General features: G+C 33.4%; 1 protein-coding gene across 2 annotated transcripts in view; it reads left to right on the top strand.

Annotated features, from left to right (window-relative positions):
- Positions 1-25,906, top strand: part of VPS13C (vacuolar protein sorting 13 homolog C) — a 171,159-nt gene that overhangs the window by 140,881 nt on the left and 4,372 nt on the right. Inside the window, exons 66-80 of one of the 2 annotated variants that reach the window (XM_046650441.1) lie at positions 903-1,044; positions 2,308-2,448; positions 3,242-3,323; positions 3,446-3,515; positions 4,134-4,245; positions 4,361-4,474; positions 6,427-6,566; positions 8,249-8,330; positions 9,111-9,224; positions 10,296-10,371; positions 10,766-10,929; positions 12,218-12,263; positions 13,930-14,053; positions 14,562-14,676; positions 19,531-19,619. In XM_046650441.1, coding sequence (XP_046506397.1) covers positions 903-1,044; positions 2,308-2,448; positions 3,242-3,323; positions 3,446-3,515; positions 4,134-4,245; positions 4,361-4,474; positions 6,427-6,566; positions 8,249-8,330; positions 9,111-9,224; positions 10,296-10,371; positions 10,766-10,929; positions 12,218-12,263; positions 13,930-14,053; positions 14,562-14,676; positions 19,531-19,619 — 1,611 coding nt within the window. The other variant, XM_046650445.1, reaches the window with a different exon arrangement.

Raw genomic sequence — 25,906 nt, 5'->3', positions numbered from 1 at the left:
TTGACTTGCTAATAGGCAACTATCAAGAGAAGAATCTAAAAGAGTAGGAAATCAAATTTTAGATTTAGAACTTTCTAATAGAAAATAGAATTTTATAAATGCATTTCAAGCAATACATATGCTCAATTAAAATAATATTCTCATAGATCGATATCAGTATTTGGCAGTACCTATCTATGTGAAAGGACATTTTTAAAGATACTCATTACAGATCAGCATTAACAAATGAACATTTGCAATAGATTTTGATAATACAGAACACTAACTTTAAGCCCTAATTAAGTGAAAAGTTGTCACCCCCACAAAAGAAGTGTAAAAAAAATTTCTTTTTGTAATTATGTATAGTGACAGATCTTAACTAGACTTATTGTGGTGATCATTTTACAATATATATAAATATTAAATCACGTTGTATGCCTGAAAGGAATGTCAGTTATACCTCAATAAAAACATAATAAAAAATTTAAAAAGTATATTTTTCTCATTAATGAACTTGTGTTTTTAAAAATTGTACTGTATTGTCGTTTTTGTATTTTGAATTTCATCAGTTAAAAAAAATCCGTGAAAGTCTTTTTTTCTCTTATTCTTTAAGTACCTACATAATAACCTCGATTTTGTCTCAGCCCATAAAGCCTAAAATATTTACAAAATGGCCCCTCACTAAAAATGTTTCCCAATCCCTTAATTAATTGATGTCAATGTGTGATAGAAAAACATTTTCCCTGCTCCTTTCCCTTATGTACTTTTGTAACACAGGTATATTTTGTGTTTAAAAAATCTCTTATACCTTATAAATATAATTTTCATAGGAGATTGATAGTTGCAATAATCTGGAGTTGAATTACAGTTCCACAAACCTAAGTACATATTCCTAATTTAATTTTCTTTGTGAATTATTTTAGTTCTGGTGTTATTTGGGAAATGAAGCCAAAACGGAAATGGAAGCCTTTTAGTCAAAAGCAGATAATCTTGTTGGAGCAGTCCTATAAGAAATATCAAGAATCAAGAGGCCATGGCTGGATTAAACTAGACAATAATTTTGAGGTATACCAAAATTTTTTTGTTTTGGTTTTTATATATGTATTTTGGTGGTGGTGGTAGCAGTAAATAAGTAAAATTTACTGTCCAGATAAAAATGTGTGTGTAAGGGGGCCGGCCCTGTGGCCCCTGTTCACCTGTTCGGATCCTGGTGCAGACATGGCACCGCTCATTAGGCCATGCTGAGGCAGCCTCCCACATGGCACAACCAGAGACACTCATGACTAGAATAGATAACTATGTACTGGGGGGCTCTGGGGAGAAGATGAAGAAAAAAAAAAGTGTGTGCAGGAACTAACTTATTTATTAGTAAATAAACTCTTAGTAGGATTGGCATGACTGATAATATTTATTACTACATTTTTAATTAAAATATGTTGTTATTAAATCTTATATAATGAAACACGATTTAAATATGTTTCTCTTCTGTATTTTTATAGACAGATAGTTTCATGGAAGTTGTTTTGTTTTCAGTAAGATTATAGAGAAATTAAGATTGCTCATTGAAACTTTTTCTCCTGTTTTGAATGATACCAATATATATTGCTAACTAAAGGCTGTGCAAAATTACATATTTCAATGATGAGAAACCTATTTAGAAAACCTACTCAGTTAAATTCATTAAATGTGAATGATTGTTGGACATGAGTAGATGTCAGCAAACAAAGGTGTACTCTACCCAGGTCCTTACAGTGTTGGAACTGAAAGTCACTTTTGCTCCAAGAAGACCCTAGAAGCCTGACTGCAGTTTCCAGCTTGCTCTGGTTCAGGCATATAGTATTGTTTACTTTTTGTCTTTGATATCTGATGGCTGAGTTTACGTTGCTCTCCAGATATGCTCCCACCCTCAATCCTACCCCTATAAATGTTGGCCATGCTCAAATGGAAAAAAAGCAGCAAACTATACAATTAGTGTCAGACATAAACAAGCTGTTAACTATTTATTAACTTTATTAAAACAAAATTTAAGAATTACCTAGAATCATCCATTACTGTTGAGGTTTTTAAAAAATACAAAGTTTGGTTTCTTTAAGTACAGTTTATATAATTGAAAAGTTCTCCAAATGTTTTCTTGTTTTTGTCATAAATTTAGTACAAAAGTAATGATTGTGCTTCAAAGATCTCAACTGTAGATCATCTTAAGGAAGATCTTCTGTAAGACATGGTGATTAAGATGTTTTTCCCTTTTAATTTATGAGTAAATGGATATTTAAAATGAGCTACACTGCTAATACTAGTTCATCACAAACACACGTGCTTTTTTTCCAGGTCAATTTTGATAAAGTTCCAATGGAAATGCGCCTCCCTTTTCAGTGCCCTATAAAGCGAGATTTTTTATCAGGAATTCAGATTGAGTTTAAGCAGTCTCCTCACCAGAGAAGTTTAAGGGCCAGATTGTATTGGCTTCAGGTAACATTGTCATCCTCAATTCGGTAAATCTGTCTAATCACTTTCAGAATCTTGGGGATGAAGTTGTTCTTACAAGGTTCTAGCATGCATGGTAATTGGTATCTTTCTGTTTGTTTGTGTATTTCCCTTTTCCCACGTATCCTGTGGATTCAACACACTTACCATCCAAGTCTAAAGACCTTCTGACTGTTGAAACTATTTAATTTGACCAGTTAGCCTGCAAGAGTGTTTTTTTGCGCTGAAATTGTTGTTTTTAAATATTCCTTGAATTTGTCATGGAATCCCAAAATAAGATTTTCTTTTGTCATCCTTTATGGGAATGAGCAGGGCTTTATTGGGTGATGTTTTTGACTGCTTACTTGCTTGCTCCTTTTCTGCCTCCCTCCCTCTCTTCCTTTTAACTGTTAAATACTATTTAGGACATTTTTATTATATTTTCTTCTTTCTACCTATACTCTAATTTCATATCCAGTCTCCACTTACATTTTATTTAACTTATAGGGAGTTGAAGTCTCACATGATCCACAGGTACAGTTATTTTCACTAATGGTGTACATGCTGTACAATGTTAATGCAATTATGAAGATATTTATATATTCCTTTATATAAAAGCTTGCCCTTGCTGAGATACATGAGAATTTTCGATTTAAAGTGAAACTTCTAATAGCATCATGTCTACATCCAGATAATTATGATGAAATTAGTGGAATCTTCTGTAGTGTTGTCTCTGAAACTAAAAGTTTAAATTTATTTTAAATGTTGCTAAGTTCATTTTCTTTTTTTTTTTTTCCAGGTTGATAATCAGTTACCAGGTACAATGTTCCCTGTTTTATTTCATCCTGTGGCCCCTCCAAAATCTATTGCTTTGGATTCAGGTAAAAAAAAACACCAAAAATTAAGTTGAGAAATGTCCTATTTATAAAAGTTGTGATATTATTTTGACATAGTATGTATAAAGCTTGATTGCTGTTTTTCTTGCTTTCTTTCTTCCTCTTAGAGCCCAAACCTTTCATTGATGTGAGTGTCATTACAAGATTTAATGAGTACAGTAAAGTCTTACAGTTCAAGTAAGTAAAGATTCCCTTATTTATCTAAAGGAATTTAAAATGAGAATCTACTTCGAAAATAAATTTTACTATTTTGAATGTGACTTCTATATAAAGATTATTTTCCATTTGAAAATAGTAATCCACTTTTGGTCAAGTAATTTTCTATGTTGGAACTTATTTTAATAAAAGCCTCTGTATATTTTAAAGTATAAGATTTCTTCAACTGCCATCTCCCCTTTGTAACTTCAATTAGAATATAAAATAGTCAGTGAAATATAAATAATGTATGTATTTTTGAGGTGTGTCCTTTAAAGCAGTTGCTCTGGACTTTAAAAATTGAATAATACATGCTACATCATCTAGTTGTTTTTGTCTCTTCTGTAACATAATAAATGTGGGATTTGGGACTTTAAATGCAAAGTGTTAATACGGCACTACTACCTCTTCTGAAACCTTCACTCTGATGAGAAAAAATCTCAGTCTAAGTAGACTTTGTTCTTGTTAAATGACAGTTTTTAAGAGATGTAGGAACAAGATCTTTCTGTGGCTTTTGGCCAGAATCAAAGTTTTAACCTTGAAAATAATAAGATTTGATAGAAATCCCTTTCCATCTTTTAAAAGAATTTTTTTTCTTAGGTATTTTATGGTCCTCATTCAAGAAATGGCCTTAAAAGTTGATCAGGGATTTCTAGGAGCTATTACTGCACTGTTTACCCCCGCAACAGACCCTGAAGCTGAAAGCAAACGGGTAACAATTTTTATCTCTTGGGAAAATTATAAAATTTAAAAAACTAACCATTCTTTGAACTAACTGTAGTAGAGAAAAAAATTAAAATAGAAATTCTTGACTTAATTTTTTTCAGACAAAGTTAATCCAGCAAGATGTTGATGCTCTAAACACAGAATTAATGGAGACCTCAATGACTGATATGTCAGTTCTTAGTTTCTTTGAACATTTCCATATTTCTCCTGTTAAGGTTTGTTGTAATTATTATTTTGAAAATTTGGCATAATTGTTGTAGAACTTTTAAAGATTCAGTTTACATGCATGGGTTTTAATTCGTTGTGTCAAATATTTGATGAGAATTTTAATTTGATTAATTGAAATAGTGAAGACAGTTCTCTGTAACATGTGTACAACCGTAATTCCCGCAGAGAAACCACCAGAGCTTGTTCTCTAGTCTTGAATTAATAACCCCTTTATTTAAGGAAGAAGCTGACAAAAGCATTTCTTAATTAAGCAAAGAAGTGCTCACCAGTGTTTAATGTTTTGGTTGCACTTTGTAACTGTGTTCACTGTCTAAACAGAAAGCTATAATGGGTGCCCTAACCAGAACGTGAAAACGCTGAAGTAGGTATTATACTGTTGATGTGGTGTTTTTCACCCTTCCAAAATTTGATCATAACTAAGGGAGTGGAAAATTGGATACCTTTCACTTGCCTGATTTTGTACTTTATGAACCCATTTCCTTTTCTCCTTTTGTTGTTCTTTTTAGGTTTTATAGGGAGAGGTGACTGCTTAGTGAGTTCACAAATGATATCAACCATAGTGTTCTAAACTTGTGTAATGGGCCAGATTTACAATTAAGTAGCTCTTTAAAATATTGATGATCCTTTACATTCTCAAGAACTGTTTACAGCACATTATTTTCAATTGCATTCGCCAATCCATTCAGCTAAATGAATGCATTTATAGAATGGAATTATTATTTTAAATTGAGGTATTAGTTTGGTGGGATCAGACATATTCATAGTGTTAGGTTTGAAATTGGTATTGTTTTATATGGTAGGTTTTACACAATTTCTTTTTCATTATTAAGTTAAAATCAGTTATTTATGAGATTGAATAATACCTTCAACAAATATTTATTGAATGCCTACTATCAAAGTTGCTGTGGGAGATATAAAATGACTTCATGGAGTTTATAATGTAGGGGGTTACTAAAGACTGATAATTTACTTGTTCATGTTTTTAGGCTCATTGAGAATTGTGCTATGGAGTTGAATAATTAAGATCACGAACTGTAGTTATTTTCTTTTTCCGTGGTAACTGTGCTCTAGAGAAGGGCTGCGTCTCTGTCCACCTAAGCTTGCCTTTCCTCAATCCCAACACCCTCTGACTCTACAGATGGGCAGAAGTCCACATCAAAGAAAAAACCCAGCAACCAGGCTTTCCTGACCTTAACTCAAGTCTGCTCTTTTGAGCTCTTAATTGGTTAGGTAAAATACCTAGGGAATAGCAGAATGAGAAAGAAGAGTCATCTGCTTTATTTATATGTCACATTACCTTTTGCTTGTGTCTTCTGGCACTATTGCACTAATGATGATACAACACAAAGTAGAAGAAGCTAAATGGGAATGTGAAAATCTCATGTGTAAGTACTGAGTTGAAGGTGTCTGGAAGCCAAAAACTTGATTACTTTTAAAGAAATTAATTTAATAACTTGCTAATTGTTCCATGATTGTTATGTTATTGTTGTTGTTATTGTATAATTATAATATAATTGTTATTGTTAATTGTTGCCGTAAGTTATTTACCTTAATTGAATGAACATAATTGACTATTCATTATTTTGACTTGTAGACTACTTGTGTGCCAGTCGACAGGTTTTTCTTCTTAAAACGATTATGCTATTTTTGTAAAGTGTTTGGGCCCCTTTATATAAACACAACGGTATTTGTATACTTTGAATAACATTATGGCTCTGTTTTTGGGATAGACTAATTTTTGTTTTATCAAAAAGTAAATAGAATCAGATTTGAATGAGCTATTCTATGTTATGTGTAGAGCAAAAAATAATAGCTTTCTTTAGGACTCGTAATTGAAAGATAGAACATTTGTTAGTATCTAAAAGATCTAGTTCCTTTGTATGTAATTTTTTTGTTTTTGTTTTTAGCTTTCATTTATTGAACATTATTTTTATTTTAGTTGCATTTAAGTCTGTCTTTGAGTTCCGGAGGTGAAGAGTCAGACAAAGAAAAACAGGAAATGATTGCAATTCATTCTGTCAATCTGCTATTGAAAAGCATAGGTGCTACCCTGACTGACGTGGATGACCTTATATTCAAGTAAGATTTATGTTGAAGAACATTGGGAGGCTTTTTACCAAGGTTATGTTTTTGGATGTTAATTCTCTCCATTTGCACCAGAACATTAGCTTAGAGAAATGATAATCTAACTCCTTATACTTAAAGAGTTTGGTCCCTTTCTAATTATGCTCTTTAGGTATGCTTATTTTACTCATAAAGGTAAGATAGAGTCTTATATTTTCTTCAGTTGTTCATATCTATATAATACATGAATATAGAATAAAAATAAATTGTTTTAGTAGTATGTTAGAAATTGAACACATTTTAAAACAGAATTATATTTAGAAATATGTTAGCAGTAGGATAAGATTTCAGTATAATCATATGGCAAAGTCTAGATAATAACTCCTTGCTACATTTAATATGAGGATATTTATCTGTGCCAGATACATATAAATTCATTGAATGTTTATTGAATTGAATATTCAACAGTTGTATTGGAACAAGTAGTTACTTTAGAGGGAGAAAGTCCATTTATATCATTTCTACCTCACTTGTACAATATCAAATTTCATAGGAATCAAAGGATTAAATATAAAATTCAAATAGAAAAGACTAAGAAAAAATAGAAGGTAATTGCTATCAAATTTCTGAATGAAGGAAGTCTTTCTAAGTTTAAGAGCAATGGAAAAAGTAAATCCCAATGGAAAATATAAAATAGATTTGACTATATAAAAATTAAATCCTTTTCAACAAAATCAATGCAAATAATTTAAAAAGAACAGGGAAAATATAATGACAAGTATGATAGAGAGAGGATTAATAGTCAATATTAAACATTGGTAAGAAAAACTAAGGATTCTAATGCCATAATTGCCAGAACACAATGAGTTAGTTTGCAAAAGGGAAGATATGGTGGCTGATAGATATTTAAAATGGTCAACTTTATTATTTATCAAAGAATATGTGAAAATTAAAACAAATTATCAAAAATTTCAAAATATGGGCAATCCTAATACTAGAGAGGGATGGGCCCAAAAAATGGGCAGTTTTTTCTTTTCTTTTTTTTTTTTTTTTTACTGTTTGTTTGAGTGGAAAGGGATATATATCAAAAGTGTTAAATGTTTTTGTAGTCTTTCACTCAGTAATTCTTTCTTTGGAATTTCAGTCCAAAAAGTAATCTTGAAATGCATCCAGTGAGTTATATTCAAGATACATATAGCAACGTTAATTATTATGCAAAAATTTGCAAATGTGTGACAGTGGAAGAAGTTTTTGTTATGATAACTTCCACATGATGGAATGCTGTGCACCCATTAAAAGTGGTTACATAGAATTTTGACTAGCATAGAGAAATGCTTATCCACAATGTTGAGTGTAAAAAATGAATACAAAATGTTTTAAATATTTTTAAATTGCATAGAAAAGAAAGAATTCAAAGTGGGAAATGACAAGAAGAGAAGAAAGTCTGCTGTGTGGTGGGATTATGATTGAGTTTTTTAAACATTTTACTCTTTATGTATTTATGAAAGACTTGTACGAGAATGCACCGTCTTTTATGATAATTTTGTTACCAAAATATTAAGATCTCAGACATAAATTATATGTGGCAGATGTACAAATCTAATTGTCAAAGAATTTGCAATGATTATTTTGTTAATGAAATTTTGTGTCTTTCAAAATATAATCTTAGTGGTTTGAATCTTTCTTTCTCCTCCCAGACTTGCTTATTATGAAATTAAGTATCAGTTTTACAAGAGAGATCAGCTCATGTGGAGTGTTTTTAGACACTACACTGAACAGGTAATTTCCTGTCATAGTAGTTCATTAAGAATATACTTCATAAAATAATCAAAACAATACATTTGTATGTGATTGTACAGTGTATGATAATGTTTACCTAATTTACCTAAATTTGCCATCTCATTACCTAGTAGTTTTCTTGAATTATTAATTTCTCTCTCTCCCCTATATATATATATATATATATACCCCTTTAAACTTTCCTCTAGTGCCTTTTTACTTTTGCAATGATATATTTACCACTTTGGGAAAGAATAGTGATTTAGGAGTCATAACACTTTATTTCTTCACTGACTACAGTTTCTAGGCATAGTCTAATAGAATTTCAAGAGGAATTCTAAGCCAGGTTCCTCCTCATGCCTCAGTTACTCCATGGTTCGAATTGTATGGACAGAGACATACTGGTTGTTTCAGGGCACTAGAGTACCATTGCTATACCGTGGAACTCCAGAGTGACATCTTCTTTTCCTTCCTTTCCTGGAAAGTCCTTTCTCCTATCGTGTGTCTAGACATTATGGTTATTACATGTCCAAATAAGGATATATTTTCATTTATTTCTTGTTTTGGTTACTAATTATTCCCCATCTAGTTTCATAGTAATAATGATAATAACATAATAATAAAAATAAGTAACAATTACTGAAGTATATATCCAGTTTTGCATAGCTTTTCTTTAACAACCTAATTTAATCAGCACCTTCCCCCTCAGCCTTTTCTTGTTGCACCATGATGTTTCTTACAACACTTGTAAAGAATTTCATTTCCTTTTTTTCCCTTTAGTTCTTGAAACAGATGTATGTCCTTGTATTGGGCTTAGATGTTCTTGGAAACCCATTTGGATTAATTAGAGGCCTGTCTGAAGGAGTTGAAGCTTTATTCTATGAACCCTTCCAGGTATTGATCTTTTATTTATTTTAACTATAGATATAGAAAAATAGATGTTCTATATTTTTATTGACAAATAATTTGTATTTTAATTGTATCAGGGAACTGAATAATGATCAAATACCAAAAATATGTCAATTTTTTGTTTTTATTTAAAATTCCTTGAAATGACATTAAAGGATTATTTTAGAATTAATTGACATTTCCAGTATCTGGGCAATAAAACGTGCCCACATTTTTCAAGATTTAATGTAGTTGTAAGGAAGAGGGCTAGGTGGATTAAGACTGTTTCAAGGCTGTTTCACCACTGTGGAAAGAACTAATGGGGCATCAAAAGCTGACTTCATTTCATATTCATGCTCTCCTCCAACCTGTTCACCTCCCTTGAAAGGATCCAGGAGCCCAAGGTAGTGAGTGTTTTAGAAGGATAAAGCAGAGAGAATAAATGAGGGAACAAGAGAGCCAAAACTATGTGGGCTTTTAGTCTTGTTGCCAGTGCTTGCTTTAGCATCTGATGGCAGTTGGTATTGGGAGGCCAATGTCACATTGTGATTGAAGCCAGTGATTTACTCCAATCCAATTTTTGTCATCTTCAAGGGTTTTCTGAGATCATGAGCGTTGAAAGTATTTCAAACATAGTAGGTGTTGCATCAGTATTTGGGTTAGAGGGTGAAAACTGTGTCATCACAGTGTTTGTGAACCTTTATAGATTCTCTCTCTTCATGGAAACCCTGAAATACTAGATTAAAGGTCTTTTTTTTTTTAAAGGAAATTTCTCTTTTTTTGCTGGGAAGATTTGCCCTGAGCTACCATCTGTTGCCAATCTTCCTCTTTTTTTTTCCCTCCCCAAAGCCCCAGTACATGGGTGTATATTCTGGTTGTAGGTTCCTCTAGTTCTCCTATGTGAGCCACCACCACAGCATGGCTACTGACAGATGAGTGGTGTGGTTCCATGACTGGGAACCGAATCCTGGCTGCCAAAGCGGTGAGAGCGCCAAACTTTAACCACTAGGCCATGAGAGCTGGGTCTAGATTAAAAGTCTTAAACTTATTTAAATAGCATACTTTTTTTTTGCCTAGGGTGCTGTTCAAGGCCCTGAAGAATTTGCTGAGGGGTTAGTGATTGGAGTGAGAAGTCTCTTTGGACACACAGTAGGTATGTATCACATATTTGTGTATATGTGTATATTTTATTATAGTTATTATGAAATGCATTTTTTATGAAAAACCAATTATTTTTTTAAAGAAGTATCACTTCTCTACTAATCCCTTTTAAAAAAGAGATGTGTTTCCCTTGTTCTTAAATGTAAAATGATTTTACACTGTCTTGCTGGGTTTTTTTTGTTATTGTAAGTGTTGAATCAATGTACTTTAGATAGTTTTATTTCTGTTCTTGATAAATGGGAAATGGGAAAAATAAATTTCTACATTTTTGTATATGAGACAGAATTTTACGCACCTGTTAGTTTAAAGCAGTTGCATGCTGTGTATTGTGGTAGTAATCCTCTTTAAATAAACATTGTGACTTATTTCTCTGGGCCTTTTGATAGGTGGTGCAGCAGGAGTGGTATCTCGAATCACTGGTTCTGTTGGAAAAGGTTTGGCAGCAATTACAATGGATAAGGAATATCAGCAAAAAAGAAGGGAAGAGATGGGTCGACAGCCTAAAGATTTTGGAGACAGCCTGGCCAGAGGAGGAAAGGGCTTCTTGCTTGTAGGTCTCCTGCTGAATCTTCAAGAAATCCTCCGCTTTTATATGCACTTTAGAAGATGTACTCTAGCTGGTTGTTTGAAACTTGGAATCCTACCTTGAGTAAGGGTCTGTCAGAGTAGCAATAGTGATAAATTGTGGACTTTTCTGTTTCCTTTTTAGCTCTCCTTCCCCATTATCAACATCAGATCTATCCCCCAAATCACAAACTTAGTTTGGCACTTGGGCTGGAGTGAAAACTCTATAATGATGGCAGGTTAGCACTGCTGTGGAAGGGGCAGGAAGGAAAGCAGAGAAACATGGTAACTGAGGGTAACTAGAGGGAGGAGGAGTTCTTCAGGTCATCATCAATGACCCTTTCTGCAGAAGGGAGGTGTGGAAGTAAGTGTTATAAACCAGGAACTGCCTTTCACTACTTTTCAGTACTTTAAAAATTATACAAATAATATATGAATACTGTTTATACAGGCAATATATGAATATTCTCTATATAAGTAATTATAAGAACTTATAAGTTCTCCTTTTAATAAGTAATGAAAACATTATAGGGAAGTCTATAAAGTACTCTTTGATCACCCCTCACCTCCTCCCAGAGGTATCTAATCTTTTCAATATAGTGTGTATCCTTCAGTTCTCTTTCTATGCATTTATATAATATACAAGTAGTTTTAGTTACTGCCATTACTTGAGAGTTAATAAGAATGTTGTATAAACATTTTACTGTTTTAATTTTGGAAATAATTTCAGGAAACTGTAATTATTTCTGTATTTGTGGCAGTGATTTGTAATAAGTGTTTTCTCCTCTAAAGTGCTTTGTTTGTCAGGTTATTTGCTATCCTTCATTTTCAATTTGAAGGTCCTTTCATTTTCAATTTTCTACACTCTCATTAAGTTGCAAAGTAATCTCATTAAAATTTATAATTAGATCTTAGGGATTATTTGGTTTAACTCACTCATTTTACTGATAAGGAAATTGAGGCTTAAAGAGATTGAATCAACTGCTCAGTTACATAGCTGATTGGTGCCAGAACCAGATGAAGAATCTTTTCACCTGCTTTACTCTTCTTTCTATTATAAAATTTTACTTCTATAAGTATTTTCATTTAAAATTTAAAATATGAAATAATGTCTAAGAAATTGTAGTGCTCACTTGTGTGTGCATGTTGACATCAAATAAGTCCTCATTAAAAACAAAAGTTATTTCTAGTATGTCTATAGAGACCTCTGGCGGCTGGTTTAAAATTAAGCACCTTCCATTCAGGCTTGACTTCATGATTGATTTCTCTTTCAGGGTGTTGTTGGTGGAGTCACTGGAATAATAACAAAACCTGTAGAAGGTAGGTTGAGAATGTCTCCTTCCTGAACAAAGTCTGAAGAGTCGATACATAGGAAACATAATAGATGTTATTGCTGCTAAGTATTTGATTGAGAGACTTTCTGTCTAATTTTATGTTCATAGTCTTAAATTGTTGTTCAGTGAATGTACTTTCGTCAAAAAGTAGAGTTGTTAAGTAGTAGACTGTGATTCAGACTTTGAATGCTATTTTCAGCAGGGCCATAGTTAAACTAGATTCCTTTGGGCCCTCAATAGGAATTGATTCATATTTTTTTGTCTTATTAAAAGAGCCACATTAGTTTATGCAGTGCAATCCCTATCAAAATCCCAGTTGGCTTCTTTGCAGAAACTGACAAACTGATTGTAAAATTTGTGTGGGAATTCAAGGGACCCCCAAATAGCCAAAATGTTCTTGAAAAAGAAGAAAGTTGGCAGACTTACACTATCCAATTTAAAACCTTACTATAAAGTTACAATAACTAAGACAGTGTGATACTGACATACGGTTAGACATACAGATCCGTGGAATAAAATTGAAATTCCAGAAATAATCCCTTACGTTTATGGTCAATCTTCAACAAGGGTGCCAAGATAACTCCATAAAGAAAGAGTAGGCTTTTCAACAAATGGTGCTAGGACAACCAGATATAAGCATGGAGTTTATATATATGACCCAGCAATTCCAGTCCTGGTTATATACGCAAAAGAATTGAAAACCCAAGTCCACTCAAAAACTTGTACATAAGTGTTCAGACACATTATTCATAATAGCCAGAATGTAATAGCAACCCACATGTCTATCAACAAGTGTATGGATAAACAAAATATGGTGTATTCATACAATGGGATATTACTCAGCTTTAAAAAGAAATCAAGTACTTATCTAAGTACAAGATGAATGAACTTTGGAAACATGTCAAGTGAAAACAGCCAGTCACAAAAGAGCACGTATTGTATGATTCCATTTGTAGGAAATGTCCAGAATAGGGAAATCCATAGAGATAGAAAGTAGTTAATTGTTGCCTAGGTCTGGGGGGCAGACAGGAAGGAGGTAAGTTGCATAGGATTGTGTGGGGATGGAGTAGGGGGAAATGGGGAATGATTGCTAATGGGCATGGGGCTTCTTCTCGAGATGATATGAATATTCTAAAATTGACAGTGGTGATGGTTGCACAACTCTGAATGTACTAAAAACCATTTAATTTGTACACTTTAATGGGTGAATTATATGGTATGTAAATTATATTTTGATAAAATTTTTATGTTAAAAAAAAAAGTACACTGAAAAATCTCCCGATGGTCATCATAAGAAAAGAGTGTTTTCTGGTCAGTTCTCAGACCTTTCAGTCGCAGGTACTGACTGAACTCCTGGATCAGTAGTTGTAAACCTTGAGCATGCCTCAGGAGTCTCTGGAGGACTTGTTGAAACACTGAAAGTTTCTAATTCACTAGGTCTAGAGTGGGGCCAAATAATTGCATTAGTGCAGTTAAAGCACTTTGAGAACTGCTGTTTTATCACATTAGGATTACATTTAACTTTTTTAGAAAGCTGAATTCTAGAAGCTTCCTGAATAAAAAAGTTCAATATTTGGCTCAGGCTTTTGTTGAGTTTAAACTTGCTTATTTTAAAATATCTTTATGCATTCATTGTCTTTGGTTTCATAAAGGTGCCAAAAAGGAAGGAGCTGCTGGATTCTTTAAAGGAATTGGAAAAGGACTTGTGGGTGCTGTGGCTCGTCCAACTGGTGGAATCATAGATATGGCCAGCAGCACCTTCCAAGGAATTCAGAGGTAATTAAAAGCATATCATGTGCAAAGTATGTATCTGTGTGCTGATTGTGGCTGGGAATCCATAAATAGGTTAAATACTTTGCCTGCTCTTAAGGATATCACAGTCTAATTAAAAGCTCTGAGAGGTTCACAAAGTAGAGTGCCCCCAGAAAGGAGCAAGAAGAGACTTGGGGACTCCGTTTCTCTTTTTTTTCCACAAATGTTTATTGGTACCTGCTATATGCGAGGCACTGTGCTAGCCACCAAGGACAAAGAGTGGACGACCTAGTCCCTCCTATTATTATTTTGACATTTTCTTTTCTTTAAGAAAAGGTGGAGGAGCTTGGAGTCAGACAGACTTGGTTTTAATATTTGTCACATTATTTTGGGCAAGTTATTTAAAATTACTCTGTTTTTATCAAATATTGATATAATATGGAATGTAGTACAGTCGTTAATCAACATATATTTGTATTATTTTGAAATATTCTCACCTATTTTCTCATACTTATTCTGCTCCCTTATACAGAGCAGCAGAATCAACTGAGGAAGTGTCCAGCCTCCGCCCGCCTCGCCTGATCCATGAAGACGGCATCATTCGCCCATATGACAGACAGGAATCCGAAGGTTGTGATTTATTTGAGGTATAAATTCTATTTTTCATGATCTAAGTGCAATTTCATTTTAAAGATTTCTAGGAACAGGATCTCATGGGTGGTTCTTAAAGTTCTTGATTCATGGACTTCTTTAATGATTGCACAGGGAACATGGTTTGTAGAGTAGAACTTGATTATTTATTTGTTTTTTATTTTAGTGTAATATGTAAAATGAGAATAACTGGTAATTTTTTTCTGCACAGGAGCAAAGCTTTTTTGTGCAGAAAGGGTAATATTAAAAGAAGTCATAGGCTTTATTACTATTTGTGTGGTAGCTCATTTAGTTAATACTGTTAACTTTGGTCTCCTGCTTTGTAGCTAATTATTGGAATTTTACTGTTTCCTTTTCTCCCAACCAAATTAATTTATTTGGACGATTCTGTAAATCTAGATTTATTCAGGTAAACAGAAGCTGGAGGAGAGAAAAAGATTATGTACAATTAGAATCTTTTTAAACCTTAAAAAGTTTTAAGGTTTTTTTTGGCTTTTATTTTAGCTTTAACTTTACTATATTTAAATAATATGTACATATATAAATTGCTGTTCTCCCATAACTACCTTTCCTTCAAAATAAATTTATTAATATTTTCCTACTTTGACTTTAAAATAAAAAGACTCTTCATTGTTCTTAGCCTTTGGTTTTTATTGTATATGATTACATTTTATCTTTCTGCATGCTTCTAACTTTATTTTCTTTCTTTTTCTGCCTACACAGCAAGAACTGGAAATACAGGAATAAATGTTTCCTAAACTGCTACTTGATTTCATCCTTAAAAATCAAAACAAACTGTGGTATTAATTGACTGTCTTTGATTTATTTAGATTGAGAGTCATTTTAATGAAATTTTCTTTACAACTCTCACCTCTATCTGAACTTTTTATCATAGTGGCTTGATGACAAATAAAAATGGTGGTATTCCCGTTAATACTGTACAGGAATAAACGATCAATATAAAAAATTAAAGGATGCAGGAAATCAACTCTCTTCTCCATTTGGTTGAGAAAGACTTAATTGAGCTCAAAAGGACACACTTTTGCTATCACTTTGAAAATTTTCTCTTTTCTTATAGTATTCATGTGCATTTCACAAAAAGTTGAAAAAAGAAAAGGACAATTATGTCCTATCTATTGTGTGTTCTTTATGTTTCTGAGTCCTAATGATGGAATTACGTAGCTATGTTTCACAAATCACCCTAAATTTATTCAAGTGATGAGACTGGAACAATTAACTTGGGCGTATGTTTTAATAATTGAAGTATCACTTGCTCTTGGTCTGTCCTTAGACCTCAAGTAAGAATTGGCACATGAATTTTGAGAATATGTTCCTTAATTTCTTTTTTCCTTTTTTAACCTCTTAGTACTCTTGGTAGATAATTGGCAGTTGTTTTATAATTATGTACCTTCTCAGCCTTTAGCATTTATGCTTTTCAAAAATTGAATCTTCTTGTTGATATGCTTATTTCACAATTAGTAGCTTTAATTAATATAAATAGAAGTTGAACATGTATTTAGGCACATTACTTATGTGGCACTTAATTTATAGATATCTTTATTTTTAAAGACCAAACTTTTTGCTTTTAATTCCTTAAAGAGGATTCATTATCTTAATGAGAACAAAAATAAATATAAATTATTTTGAAATTAATATTCCCATAGTCAATTTCAAAATAAGTTATGTTTTGACTTCTCTTTTTTAATAAATGATAGAGATGTTCAATTTGATTTAGCAGCGTCCTATCTAGCAACTTTCTTTTTTTCCCCAAAATTGAAAGCAAAGTATAAACTTAGATTTAATGTGTTATCCATTTGAAGAGGATGAAACTGTTAACAAACTATTCAATTGGATTATATATATTTTTAAACTATAGTTATCAAAAAATAAATTGAATGCTTCATATTTAAAACAAGCACTTTAAAGAAGAAAGAAGGACATCCAAAGACCAGCCTAAAACTGTAGCTGACAAACTTTTCTTGTGCCTAGATAATTGAGGGTTGGCAAAAAAGCCACCGCACGTACAGTTTCTGTGAAAATCAAGCACAATACCTAATTCAAGATGCTGTCTTAAATCATCACTAATAATTACCCTTCCTTCTTAGGTAAAAGTAATGATTTTTAATTTTCCTGGATATATTGCAATTTTAATGAAACTTCACTTTTGGGAAATCGTATAACTTGTTAAAATTTTTTCCTTATTGTTTACTTTTTTTTTAGCTTTTTATGTTATAAACCTTTTTCTTGTGATTTCCCTTTTTACAACTGCATGTTCATAAGCACAAAACTTCAAGAAACTTTATTTTGGTTAAATATAGGTACCTTATCTGATTTATTCGTTTTTGTTAAGATATGAGACAGCCCTTTAAACTTTAATGTGTTATCACAGTTACTGGAAGAAATAGAATGATTGCACATTAATGAGAGAACTTGGTAATTTTTTTCTGTGTGTGGCAGGGGTAGGCATGGATAATTAAGAAACTTAGGTCTTTTCGTCCCTTGCCTATCTTAGCTGTAATCAGTCAGTTGGGTCTGAAATGTTTTTTGCTTATCCAGATAATGCTGGACATGCCCAAGAAATAAGACTTCTGTCCTTAAGGGACCAAGTATAACAAAAACATGTAAATATTAAAGAGAACTAGGGTTTAAAATTATGTCCTGCTAGCCCTTATTGTAATATTGGTGTATTCTAAATAATTTATTTGGAAATCTTTTGATTTACCCCATTTTCTTTTTTTCCTGAGTATTGCTCTGTATTCTTCAACACTAAGCTTTGAAAGTTACTAAATCAAATACTGTATTTTCATAGGATATACTCTTCTGCTTATCCTTTATTCTCCTAGGATAATTACAGGTTACACACACATATATATGTGTATAAACACACATGTATATGATATATAGCCAGTTTTTATTTAATATTCATCTTGTTTCATGTAATTATGATCATAGTATTTGAAATGGTGTTCCTTGCTTTTTCATTTTAATTATATTTTTACATTTTCATAGAAATGCTTTATTCTTAATTCTTGCATTACCATCCTTTGAGATAACCTTATATCATGTATTTGGCCATTCCCAGTTCTTGACATTAAAGGTATTTCTGTTATTTTACTAGCAGTAATAATGCTGTGATAAATATCATTATATGTGTTGCTTTTTTGTATCTTGTGTTATTTTCTTAGAATCTACTTGAAAAAATTTAATGCTTTTGCTAAATATTGTAAATTCTTCAAGTTGTATTTTGGGAAGGGAGAGTGATTATTTTAACTAATCTCGTTTCCTGCTGCCATCAGTGACTGAATATCTTAATCCAAATCTCAGAGTATAGTGGATTTCTATAGAAATAAGGTTTCTATAGTGTATTATGATGATGAATTTTACTTTAAGAGCTTTTAATTGTTTAAACCGCCATAGCCTGATAACTAATGAAAATGCGTACAAGATGGAAAGTGGGTAGTATGTCTTGTACATTGCATCTCAGATCTAAATATTTTACCATATTTAAATTTCAAAGATGAAAATAAACGTACTAGGCTATTATATTCATTTCCTGTTTTCTCTTTAAAGAAATTAAGGTATAAATGTTAAAAGATTTTAGCTAATTCACATAGGCAAGATGTGAAGCAAGTGACTATTAAACTCCACCTCTCTGAGACCCATTCTGAAGATGAGACCCCAGTTCTTTGGGGATTCATCTTTCTTATTCATGTCTTTTTGTAATTGTCAAGGAATGACTGGGAACCAAGGATCTTTAAAAAATGTGTATTTAAGCATTGAGATAATAAGAAGTGTGCTTTCTCTGCTTGTGATTATTGATTATATTATCTTTTTCATAATAGTGGTGTTGTGTTCCTGCTTATAAAATGTTAATGTATTATTTATTAGGTATGTTTATGTTCCGTATTGTCGTATATAACTCATCTTTAATCGTGCATTATGTCAATAATAATATTCATAAGCATTCATTATAAAAAATAACTTTGGGTTTTTAATGTATGTTGATTAATTCAAGTCACAATAGTTTTGAGATAGTTGAGAAAGAAAAGAAATGTATTTTAATGTACTACTATTTATACTTGAATTATTTTATGCTTGTAATTGCCTTTAGCAATAAATTGTGCCGTTAATTTTAAATTTTAGAAATTGTTCTTGTTTGTATTAATATTGTCATTACATTTTTTTCCTCTCAGGAATTTAAATTTGATACATACATGTTTTTCTCATGTATGTTTTATCTATAAGACCAAATATTCAAAAACATTAAATATCAGTTATCTTGGAATGTTATTATGTGTATATCTACCTCTGTGTAAATCAGTGGTTCTTAACCTTTGAGAAGGATCACAGACCCCTTCAAAAAATCTGATGAATAATATGAACCGTCCTCTGAAAAAAGTTGAAAAGCCACATTTTCTAAATTTTATATTCTATGTTAGGTGGTTCATAGACCTCCCAAAGTCCTTCCCTGGACCCCAGGTTAAGAACCCCTGTAATGTTAATGTTGCAGTTTTGTATTAGCATGTATTCATATTCCATTAGTGAAAACGTGTGATTGTTTCTGGTAGATACTTTTAAATTTCTGAGTTCTCACAGAATGAAATGCCTTTTACCAGAAGGTCACTTAGTAATCATTTGATATGTCTGCCTTTAGGGCAGAGCGGGAGTTAATGTATGAACATGCTGTGAAGATTTTTTCAGTTTCATGTGCCAGTATGTAGAATTGTGCTTTTGTTTCTAATAATGTTTTTCCTAACTAGCACTGTTATTATAATTAGCTAATATACAGTATTGGAAATACTATTTGGAGGCATGTACTACCCAAACCTTGAGTTTTGTTTTCTTTTCAGAATCATATCAAAAAGTTAGAAGGAGAGATCTACCGATACCACTGTGCTATTCCTGGAAACAAGAAGACAATCCTTATGGTTACTAACAGGTATTAACTTTAAGTGACGTTTTTTCAAATGCAAGTTATGTAGATCATAAGAATTATAAATCCCAAGGTTGCAGAGGCTTTGGAGAACTATACTTCAGCTGCAGAATGTCCATTGTCGTAGAATCACAAAAACACAGATCTAGACAGGTCCTTTGAGATCATCTATCCTGACCCTCTGATTTTGGAGATGCTGAAACTGAGATGCAGCGTGATTTAGGGGCTTATCCAAGTTACACAACTGCTGAGAGACAGAGTCTGGAATAGACTCCATAAGTGCAGTGGTGATACCTGTATAAGTGAATTATAAATCCCAGGATGGAGGATGAATTCCTGAATCGCTTTTGCTTTCTAGGTTTTATTTTGGATGACTAGCGTACCTTTCTTAAAGGATGGTATTATTTCTTCGTATTTTTTCCAGCTTTTTCTAAGTATTTTGGGAGTGGTAGATAATTTTTCCAAATAAAAGAACTTGGACTAAACTACTGAGTTTATTTTTTTGAGAGTACCCTACATTACTTATTCCAAATGACAGTTATAAATGAATGTTTTTCAAAACTTTCTAAGTTATATATTTTGTAGGATTAAGGAAAAGTACTTAAAATAGGTAAAATCTGCATTAGATTCCTTACTAATGCATTTAAATATATTTGGGTGAGAAAAAGGAAAGCTAAAATTACACGATTCAGACTTAAACCTACAGTCTTTTTCAAAGAGTTAACCAGTCATCTGATCTGCCCGTTAATTAAGAAGTAAAAATATTCACAAAACAATCTAAAAAGCAATTTTTACAGATTTGACAAGTAATCATTTATTTTTATGCCCATAATTTTATATTGTATCCATTAGATTAGACTAAAACCAATGTTTATTTGTGTTGTGTATTGTACTTAGCTGTAATGGCAATGTGTTAATTCATTTAAAAACTGTATACCTTTAAGTAATTCAATACTAGGCAATGGAAATCAGTTAGGGTTTTGGGGTTTTTTTTGGCAATACTTAATACTTTAGTACTTGTTTGATTTAAGCATTTTGTGGGACTATTACTGTATACGTTATACGTCTGGTTTTTCTTTAAGTAAATTGAAAAATCATAGTAATTTTAAATCTAGTCACTTTCAGAGCTTTTCAGAAGGCAATTAGTAAAATAATGTTCCTGACCAGTACAATCACTTAGTCTCCTTGTAGGTTTAGTAGACAGCATTTCTAACAGGAATTTCTTTGACTGAGGTGGTTATCATTATGCTGATCTGTTTGACCTCTGATGATTACATAAAAATAGCATGTCTTCCAAAATCAGCATTTTAAAAACTAACTCTTTTATTGCTAAAGTTATGCTTATTCACTGTAGATGATATAGGTTAGTAGTCAACAAAATGTCTTTAAAGGAACAGTAAATATTTAGGCTTCCAGGGCCATGCTGTGTTTTCCAGCTACTCAACTCTGCCTTTGTAGTGGGAAAACAGCCATGAGCAATATGTAAATGAATGGGAGTGGCTGTGTTCCAGTGAAAATTTTATTTACTAAAACAGGCCATGGGTTGGATTTGGCTCAAACGCCATAGTATACATATAGATATAGATAATATATAGATAATAATTAGAAAGATGAAAATAACTAAAGTAACCATAAATTGTGGTTTGCATAGGATAGAGCTGGTTTGCCCTTTTTATCCCAACGTAATTATTAGTAGCTGTCCTGTTCATTCTTGTAAATGTCCTGGTTTGAATGACAAATTGTATAGTAACCCTTAAAAATAGCCTTTACCACCAGTCCCACCATCCAGAGATAATTAGTTGGTATATCAGATTTTTGCAGTACAGTCATGCATCGCCTAATAATGGGAATATGTTCGAGAAATGTGTCATTAGGCAATTTCATTGTTGTGTGAATATCGTAAAGTGTGCTTAGACAAACCTAGATGATATAGCCTACTACATACCTAGGCTAAATGGTGCTAATTTTATGGGACCACCATCATATATGTAGTCTCGTTGACCTAAATGAAGTTTGTGGCTCATGACTGTATATGTATTTTATAAAAACTGTGTATAAAAAATGCATTATGTACATTTAACTGACCAAGGTTTTTCACCTAACGATGTATCGTGATCATCTTCCCAAACTATTAAATATTCTTTGACTTGATTTTTAATGACTCCATAATATTGTATTTATGGATGCACTATAATTTATTTAAATTTTGCCTTATTATTTGACATTCAGTTTTCTCCTTCCCAATATTGTACTATTACAAACATGTCTTTGAAGCTAAGTCTTTCTTTCCTATAATTATTTCCTTAGGATAAATTCTTATTAGGGAGATTGCTGATTTAAAAGTTGTGAAGATTTCTGAGGCCCTTTCTATGTGTTGCCAAATTGTTTTATCAGAAAGGTAGTATCAGTTTTTTACATACACTAACAGTACATGAGAGTGTCCTTTTTCCTGTGTTTTGCTAAGTATTGTCATTGAAACTTTTTGTTTTTGCTCGCTTACTAGGTAGAAAATAATTTCTGCTTTCATTCACATTTATTTGATTTCTGATGAGTATATTTTAATATATTCATCATCCATTTATAGTTTGTAGTCTATAATTTGCTTGTTCATATCCTTTGCTCATTTTTCATGTTAGTCTTTTTCTTACTGAACTTAAAGAACATTTTGTAAATTACTGATATTAGCCTTTTTTACCCAATGTATTATTAACATTTTAGTGATTATTTATTGAGTTTTCCAATATATAGGACTTTTAATTTTTCCACATTGAAATTCATCAAAAATTTGGTCTCAATATTTTTTCTTGCCAGTTTTTAGAAGCAAAATACGAGGTCTCATGACCTAAATTTATTAGGCTGCAGCTCCACTACTTAGTCCTAACTCCTCCTACATAATATTTTATTTTAGTAATCTTCGTTAGGAAATTGTTCTCTGAACAGATTTTTTTTTTCTTGAGGAAGATTAGCCCTGAGCTAACATCTGCCAATCCTCCTCTTTTTGCTGAGGAAGACTGGCCCCAAGCTAACATCCGTGCCCATCTTCCTCTACTTTATATGTGAGACGCCTACCGCAGCATGACTTTTGCCAAGTAGTGCCATGTCTGCATCCAGGATCCGAACCTGCGAACCCTGGGCCACCAAAGCGGAATGTGTACACTTAACTGCTGCGCCACCAGGCTGGCCCCAAGAACAGATTTTTTTTTTAACCATCTGTCTTAGTCTGTTTGGGCTGCTATAAGAAAAATACCATAGATGGGTGGCTTAAAAACAAACATGTATTTTTCACAGTTCTGGAGCTGGGAAATCTGGGATCAAGTGCCATCAGATTGTGTTTCTGGTGGGGGCCCACTTCCTGGTTTATAAATAGCTGTCTTCTTGCTGTGTCTTCACGTGGCAGAAGGGGCGAGGGAGCTCTCTCAGGCCTCTTTTATGAGGGCACTAATCCCATTTATGAGGGTTCTACCCTCGTGACTTAATCACCTCCCAAAGGCCCCACCTCCGAATACCATCATATTGGGGATTAGGATTCAAAATGTGGATTTTAGGGAGACATAAGCATTCAGTCCATTGCACCATCAATGTATGACGGATACAGGGACACAGAGATGAAAGTTACATCTTCTGTCCCCTCCCCATCTAAAGGGGAGACCTACAAATTATCAGTGACATCACAGTGTGATAGGTGCTAGGATAAAGTGATGTTCAGAGACTCTGAAGACAGGTAAAAAACTCTCGGTCTAGTAAGGTGGGAACCAAGGTGTCATTGGAAAGGTGTTAGGGAGGTTTTCTGGATAAGGAGGTACTTGAGCTGAGTCTTATAGAGTATGGAGCTGTCATACATAGGCATCATAGTGATGGAAGATCACTATTTTTTTTTAAAGTATAGACTGTTATTTTATTGTTCAGTATTGCAGCTTTTCACCAAAGGTGTATGCGCGTAGTATACACATAAGTCTCTCTCTTTTTTTCTTTCCCACTGAAGGCTTATAAACAAGCAGTGATGGGATGAGGTTTGCAGTTTAGGAAGATGTCTGGCAGCAGTTTGGATGCTGGATTGGAGGAGGATCAGAATGGGGGCAGGGAGACCAGTTAGAGACTATATTAGTTTTTTGTTGCTGCACAACAAATTATCATAAAATTAGCAGCTTATTATCTCACCGTTTCTGTGGGTCTGGAGTCAGATATGGCATGGCTGAGTTCTCTGAACAGGTCTCACAAGGCAGATGTCGAGGTGTTTAGCTTCCTTTCTGGAAGCTCTTTAGAAGGACTCCCTTCCAAGCTCATTTAATGTTGTTGGCAGAATTCAGTTCCTTGCAGTTGTAGGACCAAGATCCCTCTTTTCTTGATCTCTGTCAGCCAGGAGGCTGCCCTCAACTCCTAGAGTCTGCCCCGCGTTCCTGGCCATGTGTCTCTCTTTCTTCAAACTATCAGCAGCACTCTGAATCTCTGATTTTTCTGTCTCTGACCCAGATTTAAACGGCCTATGCAATTAGGTCAGGCCCACCCAGATAAACTTTTTTCTTAAAGTCACATATGCCTTATAATAAAACCTAACCATATAGGTGAAATCCTTCATATTCATAGTCCTGGATTATACAGGGCTATATACCAGGGGATGAGGAATCTTGGGGAATATCTTAGAATTCTGTCTGCTGCAAAGACTGTGACAGTTATCTTGATAGGAAGTGGTGAGATCCTAAACTAAAAGAATGAGGATATAAGATAATGAAGATAAACTAAGAGAATGAGATATAAGGGTATAGCCTTAAGAGACCAGGGGTTGGTGACTGAATGTGGGAGAGAAGGGAATACAAGATGACTTTCTGGTTTTTGACTTGAGTACCAAGGGGTTGCTATTACCATTTACAGTAATTTGAGGAAAAAGATGATGATTTTTTGGTTTTTGAACCTACTGAGTTTGACATAGCTTTGAGATATCCAAGTAGAGATGCCTCTGTAGTCAGGGAGACAGATATAGATAATTGGAGTTTGGATAAAGATCTGGGGTTGAGATCTTGGAGACTGCCCTGAGAGAGTGTGTTGAATAGAAGAAGACCAAGATTTGACCTCTGGTAAACATAGAGCAAGAGGAAGAGAATGAAGGAAATTTAAGATGGGAGGAGAACATTATTATTAGAGCGGTCAAGAGAAGACAGAGTTTTTAGAAAATCAGAATGGTGAATTGCATTTGACACAGTGATTTGTAATAGTTACTTTTAACTCTTGGCTCTATCATCTGATTCTCTACTGGGACAGGAGGTGTGGGGAGTGGAATTCACTTCTTAGAGATTACTTGGAATATGTAGGGATGTTGGAGGTTGTCACAGTGATTGGAGGGCACTATTGGCACTTGGTAGGCTGGGGCTAGGGTACTGAACTTCCTACAGTGCACAGGACAGTCCCAAACAAGCCCCAAATTTCAGTAGCACCTCTGCTGAGAAATATAGTGCCAGGAGTCTCTTTCAGTCCCCACATTCCATTGGTCACCAAGTTCATTCAACTCTACCTTCTAAATATCTGGAATCTAGCTCTTTGTTCTCACAGCCACTGCCTTAGTTGAGGCTCTGTTTCCTGATTGGACTATTACAATAACTTCCTACCTTGATTGTCTACCCCACCTCTCCTCCCTTGGCCACCAGAGCTGTGACTCTAAAATAAGAAATGTTATCATGTCATTTCCATTGCCTGTAGATTAAAATCAAAAGTTTCTTCAAATGGCACAAAAAAAAAAAGCCCTTCAAGATGTGGCACTATGCTAGTTTTCTTACTTCTGTATATATCTGGTATTCCTGCTACATACCTTCACATTCCTCAAATAAGTCTTCCCTTCTTTGTACCCCTATGTATGTCAATGCACTGTTCCCTTTGTCTGACCTATCACTTCCCTTTCTCATCTAGAGAATTCCTTCCTTTGAAGAATCAGCTCTTATGCCACCTACTTTACCAACATAATAGGTCGCTCTCTCCTGTGCTCCAAGAGAATTTCCTGCACACTCTGCTATTGCACTTATCTAACTGTGCTGTAGTATTTATCTGCATGTTTATTTGCCTTTCTAACCTATGAGAAACCCTATCTTCTTTGTTTCTCCAGCACCCTAGATATTTGTAAAATTACCAGTTCTTCTACTTTACTAGTTTTGCTTTCTGTAATAGAAACTTTAGAATCAAGTACAGTTATATCAGTAATTAATCTGAATCACATCCTGGGAAATCAATGTGGATGCCCTTTAAGGATTGCGTGATTTTTTTCTTGTTGCTATTGAGTAAAATGGGATACTCACTCTGATATAATA

This window comes from Equus quagga, chromosome 2 (assembly GCF_021613505.1).
Source record: "Equus quagga isolate Etosha38 chromosome 2, UCLA_HA_Equagga_1.0, whole genome shotgun sequence".
Lineage (NCBI taxonomy): Eukaryota > Metazoa > Chordata > Mammalia > Perissodactyla > Equidae > Equus > Equus quagga.
Note: the sequence above shows the minus strand (reverse complement) of the source record. Positions and strands in the feature narration are given on the sequence as shown.